Source organism: Microtus ochrogaster, chromosome 4 (assembly GCF_000317375.1).
Source record: "Microtus ochrogaster isolate Prairie Vole_2 chromosome 4, MicOch1.0, whole genome shotgun sequence".
Taxonomy (NCBI): Eukaryota; Metazoa; Chordata; class Mammalia; order Rodentia; family Cricetidae; genus Microtus; species Microtus ochrogaster.
The window spans coordinates 49,453,324-49,464,557 of NC_022011.1; the positions used below are offsets into that span (position 1 = coordinate 49,453,324).

At 53.1% G+C, this 11,234-nt stretch overlaps 1 protein-coding gene across 1 annotated transcript in view; it reads right to left on the minus strand.

Moving 5' to 3' along the window:
• The window catches only part of Rxra (retinoid X receptor alpha), a 27,424-nt gene extending 25,785 nt beyond the window's left edge, over positions 1–1,639 (minus strand). The window contains exon 1 of the mRNA XM_026778556.1: positions 1,430–1,639. Within this exon, the coding sequence (XP_026634357.1) occupies positions 1,430–1,639 (210 nt within the window). The remainder of the gene's footprint in view (positions 1–1,429) is intronic.
• Positions 1,640–11,234: the final 9,595 nt, after the last annotated feature.

The following is an 11,234-nucleotide window of genomic DNA, read 5'->3' on the forward strand; positions in this document are numbered from 1 at the left end:
AAAAAAAAAAAAAAAAAAAAAAAAAAAAAAAAAAAAAAAAAGACACAGGGGTGGCTTGGGCACAGGTGGCCATGGCCTGTGCTATGAACCAAGAGGCACCAACACTGAAGCCAGGGAACTGTGGCGGTCAGGTCTTCATCTACCCTCTCTGTGCGTGGCATTTCGAGCTAGCAAGGGTATAGAGCAGCTATGATAAAAATAATATGGCCAGGCTGGGGAGGTAGCTGGGTGGTCAGGCTTGCTTCACACCAGCAGTCCCTCACTCAGGCCTTCTGCCTGCTTCTGGACAGCAAGGTGAGGCATCGGGGGCAGGGTGACAGACTGTTCGTGAACAGGAACCCCAGCTCTTCTATGCACATATGCATACAGGTACTTGTGGGAACAAGCACATGTGTGTGTGCACACGCGCGCACACACACACACACACACACACGTATTCTGGGGCAAAGGGGCTTAGATGGGATCAGCCCAGAAAAACTAGCCAGATTGTCTGGAGCAGACGTTTAAGAGGCTCAAGCCAGTCCCAACAGGCTCCCTGGTCAGGCAGTGAGAGGTCCCCAGCATACCCAGCACCAGGAAGGGTGCACAGGAAATGGCATGGTTCAAGGCACAAGGCTGTGGGAACCAAAGGGGCACATAGGTGCTGTAGCTGTGGTTCTAGGGAGGAGTCCCAGGTGTGCCATTGTGAGGTGGCACAATAAAGCTACTTGTGCTGAGACAGAACCCAAACTAAGAAAGTCAAGGGAGAAAGGAGATCCCTGACCTGTTTCAGGGGCAGTTGAAGGAAACCTGAAGGGCAGGCTCTCCAGAGGCAGAGCTGTATGTTTACCAAAGTCAAAACTCCTGGTAGAAACCCACCAGAAGCCTCGAGGAAACCGAGGCAAAGCACAGCTCTCAATCCAACAGGCATTTGGGGGCTTAAGAAGAAGAGGCTGAATAAGGAAGGAACCCAGGGTACCCACAGCAGGACAAGGGCCCTGCTAGGCCCACAAAAAGGAAGTCAAGTCTTGTGGATAGCCAATATTCACAGAGAGCCACTAAAAGCCAGAGCCACCAGGGCCTCAGTGGGACCCAAGAAGCTGCATCCCTGGGCCCAGGGACATTGAGCCCAGTGGCCTAGGTAAGAGGACCTATGAGGTCTCGGGATCCCTGGAAGATGGACCTAAGCCTGAGAAAGCAGATACCCCAGAGTTCTACAATCATGAGGCCAGGCTCCAGGGGGACTTGAAGACCGACTGTGAGAAATTTCAAGTGACAGAGCTATGGAGGCCAGTCTGGGTCAGCCACCAGCATGGCGCTCTGAGGCTAGTGCTTGCTGTGCAGCCCACTTTCATAAAGAACAAGTCGAAATGACAGCTCTGACCCACAGCCAACAGATGAAGTTCCCACTTGCTGTTCCATTTCCCCCAAAGCTCAGCCCAGCACTCACCTGGGGGCTACCAGTCCCAAAGCCCAGTGTGGGTGTGGTGGGTACCGACATGGAATGCGGGCCCATAGGGGAGCTGATGACAGAGAAGGGTGGGCCCATGCCATTGATGGGAGAGCTCAGGGTGCTGATAGGTGAGTGCAGTTGCCCGGGGGAGCCCAGTGGAGATCCGATTCCTGGACCCAAGGAGGGGTGCAGCGAGGGGGCAGCCATGGAGCCTCGACCCGTTGGAGAGCTGAGAGATGAAGAGTTCACCTGGGTGGAGAAGTCTGCAAAACAAGAATTGGCAAGAAGGAGGGTCAGAGCAGCCTCTAGGACCCATCCACTGCCCACTCAAGTCACAGGCAAACCTTCATGACCAAGGTCAGGCCAGGATGCCAGGACTCATCTCGCATACTCCAAGTGCTAGACCATCTCTGGAGGACCCCAGTAGGTACACTCTCTGGGGTTCTCATAGCTGAGCAGGCAGAGCCAGGCCCAGTACTGCAAGCTGAAGGCTCTGAAGTCTGTGACCCTGCCCTCTGGACCACATGACCTGAACTTCTGGATACACAGCAAGGCAGCCCACTCCAGAGGAAAGAAAGGCACTGGCACTTCCCCCGTCGGTGAGGAGCTTCCAGGTGACCCAGAGGGCCTGGGAGTGTGCCAAGCATGAGACTGGCAAGCCACAGAGCAGGGCTGGGTCTGGGACCTCCCACATGTCAACCTTTCATGCAAGGTTTCAAACATGTAAAAAGTCTTATTAATCAGGCCTTCCCAGCTCCAGAGGCCGGGGAGGTTCCCGGGTGTTGGACCTGCTGCCCACAGACCTGGAAGGCCATGGAGAAGACAGTGAGGAGTCTTGCCTGCCTCTCCAAGGCTGATGCTCTGAGAAAGCCCCCTATTCCCCTACCCTCCATCCTTTCCTCTCTCCCTCTCATCTGGAGAATAGTCCTGACCTTTCCTGCCACCTCGCTGCCATGGCATTTGCTTCTGATAAAACAAGAACAACTACGGGCATGGGAAGTGATGGGAAGTGAGTGAGTAGCACACCCCAGGCAGGGGACACAGACTGGTTACACTACTCAGCATCCTGGAAAGAAAGACCTCGCCATTCTGAGCCTACCTCATCCTGGTCATGTCCTGGCACGTGAGCTTAGCAAGCAGAAGCCCAGAGCAGACACAGGAGGATACCACACATCTTAAGACAACACTGGCACTCTGGATGGGACTCTTAGACCAGACTTGACCTTGGCCAAAGCCCATGCTCCTGTTCTGAACCTGATGAGCAGCACAGTACAGTTAGATCTCAGTAGCTGTACCAATGCCAGTTCCAAGCCAGGAGTGGTACAGAGGCCAAGGCAGCAAGAACAGATCTTCAGAGAGAAACCTAACCAATATCCATCCCAAAGACTCTGGGGACTTCCTCCCTGTTTCCCCTCAAGAGGAGGATGCAGTAAGGAGGCCCCACTGTGATCAGGTCCAATATAGGGAGGCCAATCTGGCTACCATGACTACCCCAACTGACAGAAAGAACCAATTCCATCAGCAAATGAGCTTCATTTGATTTGCCAGAAACCCTGGCCATTCATAAAACTGAGAACAAACCAGTCTGCTGATTAACAACAAAAAGCCAATTTAAGAAATCTAAAACTAGCCGGGCGGTGGTGGCGCACGCCTTTAATCCCAGCACTCGGGAGGCAGAGGCAGGTGGATCTCTGTGAGTTTGAGGCCAGCCTGGTCTACAAGAGCTAGTTCCAGGACAGGCTCCAAAGCTACAGAGAAACCCTGTCTCAAAAATAAAAAAATCTAAAACTAACTGTGTAAGGTGGTAATATGTCTTTAATTCCAGGACTAGGCAGGCATAGGCAGGAGGATCTCTGTGAGCTCAAGACAAGCCTGATCTACAAAGTTTGTCTTAAAACAAAGGGCTAACGAGGCGGCTCAGTGCTACTACTCTTCCCAGCACCCACACAGTTTCAGGGAATCTGATGCGTTCTACTGGCCTCCACAGGGACCGCACGCACATAGTACACTTACACACATACGGGTATGTAGCACGATTAATAAAAACCCAGAGACAGAAATTGGGGGTTCAACCTGAAGACCAGAAAAGCAAAACAGCTGGCTACTGGCTCTTACCTCTACCTCCGTCCGAAAATGGTGACCCTGCCTCCAGGAATCCTCAGAATGAAACTGAGCCTGAAACCTGCCTCCTCTCTTTTTATATTCCTCTCTAGTGCTGGGATTAAAGGTGTGCACCACTACCACCCGGTTTCTATTGCAAACCAATGTGGCTTCTGGAATTTAAGGTGTGTGTCACCACTGCCTGGTCTGTAAGGCTGATCAGTGCAGCTGTTTTACTCTCTGATCTTCAGGTAAGTTTTACTTATTAAAATACAAATGAGATATCACTACACAGGTAAAAACATCCAATACACATAAATAAAAACAAAAGGAAAAAACGTTAATTCTAGAACCAAGAGGTGGTAGCACCTACTGGCCAAAACAGGAACTACAGACCAGCTCTATAGGCCACTAAACTACTTATGGAACTGGGGGGAGGAATCCACAGGGAAAGAGGTGGGAGACAGGAGAATGTGTCCAAAAGGAACAAATACAAATCCAATTGCTTACATGAACCTGGAATGCCTTTGTTCCTTTGACGTCAATTGAATTCTTGTGACCCTGTCAGAAAAGCCACCACCTCCAACCTATGACAGAAGAATCTGAAAAGGTTCGTGGATAAGAACTGCCCAAGGGCAAATTTAGCAATCTGCAGCTGCCCCTAGGCCAGGCAAACAGAACCACTTCCACACTGCTGGGATACCTGGAGGCTATACTGGGCTGACCAATCACAACCCCGCCCTCCTCTCCGCCTCCAGATAAGGAAAGTGAGACAGCTCCTTCCCTGTGGCCTGCTTTGTCTTCTGAGGTCTGTGGACTAGGACCCAGTGTACCAGCTAAGCCCTCATTGGATTCCCCTTTTAGCCCATTTGAGAGCTACACCTTGCTGAATTTGAGCACATCTACCTTCTGCAGGCATCCCAGAAGAAGACGGGATAATGCCATGGGTACCCAGGAGGGAGCTGGACTGGACCTAGAGAAGGCCCGCTTTTCCTGGCCTTTGAGAACAAGATGAGGGCATGACCAGAAGAGAAATCCCTCAGATTCCCCCAGGCTCTTTGCACCCCCACAGGAAGATTTGGGCAATAGGAGAGACACAAGGCCTAGGGGCAGCTTGTCATCCTAAGCGTGGCTCTCATGGGCTGGCTGTCCCCAAACACCAGGAAAACCGGCCACGTTCACTACATGAGAGTGTTTCTGCCCAGGAGAGTCAAGGAAGTATCCTTGCAGACACAGGGAACAGCTAAGGAAGGAGGCTTGGGAGGCTTGGGCTACAACCAGGTCTCTATAAAATGCCAGGGCCTGCACTACTCCTCTCACTGTGGGCTTTGCTGTGGGAGTGGCAGAACAAAGTTTCAGCAGGAAGAAGGGAATGAAGGAAGGAGGGAGACAGGGAGGCAGGCTGTAAGGCTGCCAGCTACCGGCTGGACCCCAAGCTTCTCTGATCCTTCAAGGTACCGCCCATACCTGGCTCAAGTCAGAAACTGCCAAGGAGGGAAGCCACACCAACAGAGGAGAAAACCGGCCAAGGTGGCATATGGACAGACTTCAGGAAGAAGGGGAGACAGCAGCAGCAAGAGCCAAGTCTCCAGTCTGGGAATGTGGCTGTCCCTGTGAAGGTTCCCTTAGGCACCCTCCCCCAGTCCTCCACCCTGCCTGAAGCCTGATGGTAGGCGGCCAAGCAGACTCTAAGTCCCTACAGCTCTAGTGTAGAAGGGGCTGCCACCAGAGCAATGCCTACCTTGGCAAGTCCCCACTGCCCCAGGCCCCCAGCCCAGGCCTTCCTGTTTACAAAGAATATCCACTGCAGACACCTTCCCGGAGCCTGGGTGACAATGGGCTGGGTGTGTTTTCTGGGTCCTTCTAGGAGAAACTTTCTAACCAGGAAGAGAATGAGCAAGAAACGCCCTTTCATCCTTGTATGTGTGCAAGCCATGTGCACGTACACCATGTATGTGTATGTATATTCGTGTATGCTATGTCATGCTCTGCTTTCTCGGGCACTTAGCTGTCACCACCCTGATAAGCCATGTCCCCTATAAGGCACAATTCCAGCAGCCTCCCTTTGGCTTTGCAGGGGTGTTAACACCAGCCAACACCACTGCTTAGGAAAATCTCCACACCCCTCCAGCATCAGAGCTTGTAGGGTGGGGCCTAGGGTTGCAATGTGTCAGCTTCAGACCTGGGGATTACAAGACACATGGTACTCCCTGCCCAAGAAGTCACAGAGAAGATCAGGAACATCACTGAGAGGAAACTGAACCACAGAACCCCAAGACCTCAAATTCTAAGGCACAAAGATCCCAAACATAATCTCACATCCCAAGATAGCTCTGTGGGACCACCACCAACATAGCCAGGGACCCCGGGGAAGGAGTGTGGCCAAGGAGCATGCATGTGCCTGAAGGACAGACACAGAGCAGGACGCCCATTTCTGCAGGGAAGATGCCCATCATCTCACACGCATCATGGGCAGCTGGCACTGCAGCCCAGGAAGGGGATGTGGAAGAAGGAGCACGCAGCACTCCCTGGGAACGAAACTGACCACAGTATGAATGCTCGGCGGTTTAAACACAGAGCAGAGATGGATTGTCCCCAGCCCAGATCCCAAGGCAGTTCCTAGACCTCAGAGGGAGAGCATGAGAAGCTGGGTGACATTAATAAAGCTGAAATACTGAATGCCTGGCAACAGCTCTGGTGACTCCAAGATGCCAGGCTCTACTGAGGTCATAGGCAAGAGAGGAGTACCACTCCCACCAGAGTTCCTATGCCATATGGTGTCTACAGATGCCTGCCAACAGCAGGACCCCACAGCAGGAAGCCCAGGGAACTCCCACCAACTCCCTTCAAGCCTCTGCTTGGCAGGCAGGGTGCAGGAAATGGCACTGCAGCTCACTGCAACTCACTACAGCTGGGGTGGGGTAAGTCCCACAGACCTCCAAGGTAGCCAGCGAACCCCAGCTCCTAGTGGGGGAAACTCAATCATCCACAGCCCTTTGGCACAGTAGGATCTAAGCAGGTCATGTGTCTGGGTAAACAGAAGTGGACCGTGCAGCTGCTCCATCTAGAGCCAGGGAGGGAGGACAGATGGATCCAGAGGACAGCACATGGGAAGTTGATGCTCTAGGGCCACCAAGGCAGGACCCGAGGGGGGCAGTCAGCATGCAGGCAACATGCAGCCACACAGTGAACTAGTACCAGGATGGCTGTCACGTTCTAAGCCCTTATCCCCACCTGGGGACACCCCTGCCACCTCAGGAACTGAAACTTTGCAGTAGGTAGCTCATGGGTCCTCAGAGTTTCCTGGGCTGCCCACCTCCAGCCTCCACCTTCTGGAAGTAGCACTTCCCCTGAAGACCTGGGAGGGAGAAGTGGTGGCCCTGGAGGAGCAATGGGAATGTGGCAGGGACCATGGCACCAGGGTTTGAGGGAGGCCAAAGGTGGTCAGAGGAGGAGAGAGGAAGAAGACAGGCCACAGGCCACCGGCCCCAAGGGTGGGAGGGGGCGGATTCAGGCACTGGGAGGACAGGAAGATAAACGACCCACTGGCCAATGCTAACCATGGTAAGAAAGGACTGCTGCCCACACTTGAGGCCAAAGGGACCCCTCAATATTGAGTCTCAGTTCCCTTCTCTGTAAAATGGGCTGAGGCTCTGTGTCTGCACAAAGAACAGCCCCCAGCAGGCCTGTTTGCCCAGCTCTACCACAAGTCTGACTCCTACTCCCTGAAGAGGACTCCTTGGGGATTCCCTCCAGCTGTGGGTGTGGCTCATTCACTGTCTCCTCTCGGAGCATCAGCTTACTGCTCTAGGGGCCTGTTCTGGGGTCACCCTGCCCTTCCCTCTAAAGCCCCAGTCAATAGCTCAGCCTCCTCCTACGTGGTCAGAAAAAGCAAGACTGACTCCAACCCAACTCCGAGATCCCAGAGGGCCCAAGTACAGGCAGGCCACCACAGGGGCCTCTCAAGTAGAGAACTCAATTGTCAGGAGCAACCCAATAGTCTCAGAGATCCAGACCCAGAAAGTCTGTCAGCCCAAGGCCCTACTATCCTGACCAAACTCTCAACTCTTAGTGTACAATGTACCACTGCAATGGTCTTCACAGAGATGGGATCACCAAAGTCTAAAGGGTGTAATCATGGGAAGCAATATCCACTGTGAGGGCCTCAAGAAGCACCAATGGTTGCCACCTTAGTATCATCACCATCATCAAAATTACCATCACCACCATCATCACTATCAGTTCATCACCATTAATATAGTCAAACATCATCACCACCCCCACCATCACAATCAGCATCATCACTACCAACAGTATCATCACCATCAATATCACCACCAACATTAACAGCATCACTACATCACCACCACCATTACTATGATCAACAATACCATCACCATCATCACTATCAACACTGCCATGAATGTCATCAATTATCATCAATACTGTCATCATAATCATCACTATTACTACCAACACTTCCATCGTCATCACTATCAGCATCAAATAATCACCATTACCATCACCACCATCAATATCATCACTACACCATCACCATCAGCATCTATCACCTGATGGAAACAGACACCCTAATTCACACCTTGTTCTTTCTATTCTATTGTACAGATGGAGGCTAGAGCCCAAAGGGGCTGATGAATTCTGCAAGTGGCAAAGATAGAGTACTTTGGGTTCTCTTGACCATACTCAGCCAGCTTGGAGCTTCCTAGGGAGGAGCACAGGAGGAACAGAAAATAGTGCCTAGGCTAGTAGCTACCTCCCGTACAGTCCTGGGTGGTACTATGATTGGACCCGATGGTGGCAGGTGTGGCTAGAGCCAACCACAATAAAGGAAATGGGAAGCACAGCCAGGAGAACAAAGGAGGTAAGGAAGAGCCCCCACCTTGACGCCCAGCCTATGACTGTGCCAGGCAGCATTCAATTAGGAGTTGAGAAGTGAAGATGCCAGTACACTCAGGCATGAGAGCCAAGGTGCTGACAAGAGGTGATCCTCCATGCCAACTCTTCCTGAAGCCCACAGTCCACAGGGCTGTTGCACAAGGCTTCCCACCTCAATTCTTGCCAGTCAGTATCATCGCCCTCTGGGCCAACTGTGGTGGTCACTGTCTGGGATGCCTAGCTGCTGAGGTGCACATCACCCAGGGCAGTCCTGCCCAAACAGCCTGTTCCTTCTCCATTCCCAAACTCCCAGTGGCTCAGGGATGTGCTCGTCCACCCTCCATGGGACAGTGGAGAGGTGTGTGGGGTACACTCTGACCAGGCAGCTGGATGAGTCCGGCTGGACCCCTCCAGCCCCTGCTACATGAGACTTTCCCTTTGCCTGAGTACAACTAGGGGGCAGCAGAGAGAAGACTCCTAAACTGCTCAAGCCTCAGACTCAGGTACCAGGGCCTGCTGCAGACATCTTTGCCAGGCTCCAACCTGAGCGTACTACACAGACATCCCCAATTTCCGGCTCCTTTGCTGTCACCTCCTTTTGTGAGCCCAAAATGTCTCAGTTGAAGGCAAGGTAATTTCTTTGGAAAAGCTAAATAAGGACCTTGTAGAGGTGATCTCTAGTGAGGGCCTTCAGGCAGTCTTGTCCTTAGAGGCCTGGGGTGGGCTGTTCCAGGGTGAAGAGTACCATCCCAGGGTGCTTTATCTGACACCAGGCTCCTGCTCTGGGTATTATCCTCTCACAAACCCAGGAGACAAGAAGCCTTAATAGATGCTTGTCCCCAGTCTGCAGGCCACATAGCTATTACACAGGGTACCTATAGAATGTCCTGAATCTATCAGCCAGGCCCAGGACCCCAGACTAGAACTTGGGTCCTTTCTGAGGCACCTTATTGTACTGAAAAGCACCCTTAATTCTCTATCCCAGAGACAGCTGCGGGGCAATAGTCAGGTGGCCTGATTGCACCAGCCAGTGCTGAAAGTCAGAACAGAGGAACAGGTAACATTCAGCTCCAGGGCCCTAAAAAGGCCTGTGAATTGGCTTCCAAGCCCTAACAAGGGACCCAGACATGCCCAGTCCATCCCTGAGCACAGCAGGCAGACTATCCCAGCCTGCTGCCTAAGAGCCGGGCCAAGTCTCCTGTCTGGAGCCTGAGAGGTGCTGCCAGGGGCAGGACTAGACAAAGGGAGGAAGTCACACCCACTCCTCCCGAGGCTGCTTGAATGAGAGAAAAGCCACAGGAGAGTGTGACCGGAGGGACAGGACAACTGAAGAGCTGGTAGCGAAGACTGACAGCTGTGTGATGCCCTCCCCACCCTGTACCATGTGAGAAACCGATAACAGGAGTGCCTTCACATTCACACAGGGCAGGTAACTGTCAGCACCTCAGAAGCAGACTCAAGAGCGATGGAGACACTTTTGGCGACAGTCACGAGCAGTTTGGGTCCCCATTCTGCAGCCTCTCTAAGCTGGCATGGTACCATGTAGGCCAGTGGAAACATCGGGCCATGAAGGACCTGCTGCTCTGTCCTGTGGCAAGGCCTCAGCTCTGGGAGGATGAGGGCTTGCCAAGCCCAGAACAGGAGCTGCCAGCCAGACTGCATTCAGTTTTCTCACAACCGCCCCTGCCACAACTCAGCCCCACAGAAACTACCCTCGGCTTTGGCCCTGGACAACCCATCATAATGTCCTGGGCTGGGGGTCGGAGGTGACATGCCAGCCTGGGAGCCTGGAAGGATGCTTACCTCGCTAAGACCAGGCAGGGGCTTCTTTCTGAACACTGAAGCCTCCCCTCCCGGTTGTTCCCTTGAGCTGTTTGTCTGTCTGTTTCCAACACTCTGTGGTGCCTGCCCACATTTCAGAGGAGGGGAGGCGGGAGGGGAGGTGGGAGGAGAGGAGGGGGACTTCAAGAAAAACCCCACCTGCCCCACAGCGGCGGGGGCAAGGGGGCCCCAAGGCGGCAGACTCTCGAAGGCAGTTTCTATTTAACAGGAAGAGAAATGATTGTTTCAATTTGAGCCACGTCGCCCCTGGTGGCTCAGAGGTCCCATCACCCACCTGCCCGCAGCTCTGTCGTGGAACCCACGGAACCCCGGTTAGGCTTCCTGTCCTCCCCCACAGGCCTCATCTTCATTTACATTCCTTAATGTAATTAAAGTCTTAAACCACACTTAGAGGGGACCTAGGCCATACCCACCCAGGTCACAACACCTACCGTGAAGTGAACTGGGCTCTAGGGTACAGGGACACTGGGGACTCTGGATCAGGACAGAGGGGATACTCCAAGACAAAGAGAGCCTCTCTTGGGACATCCCCAAATCCTCCCACGCCCATTGAGCATCACTATTTTCCAGACATAAGTACGATGTGGTACAGTGGGTGGCTGTCCAGGACCACATGATAGACAGAAACGGGGCTGAGCCTGGAGGGTCGGAAATCAAGCTCCCCAAAGCCTCTCCAGAAGCCCTAGCCCACACCAGCACATGCACCCTCCCCTCAACAGCTCACCCATGCCCTCATGACTCCTCAGCATACCCTAACAGCGCGTTTATCTTCCCCTCAGCAGGGGCTTGCCCATGCCCTCGTGACTGGCCAGAGTATACAATGCAAGCACCCAACAAACCCAGAGGTCTGGCTGCTGGAGCCTCTGCCAATGGGGCAGGATTTCATCTGTGAGACAGGGTTGGAATGGAACCTCCCAATCACCACCCACAGCCAGGGGACCCTCCCCATCCCTGACTCCACATG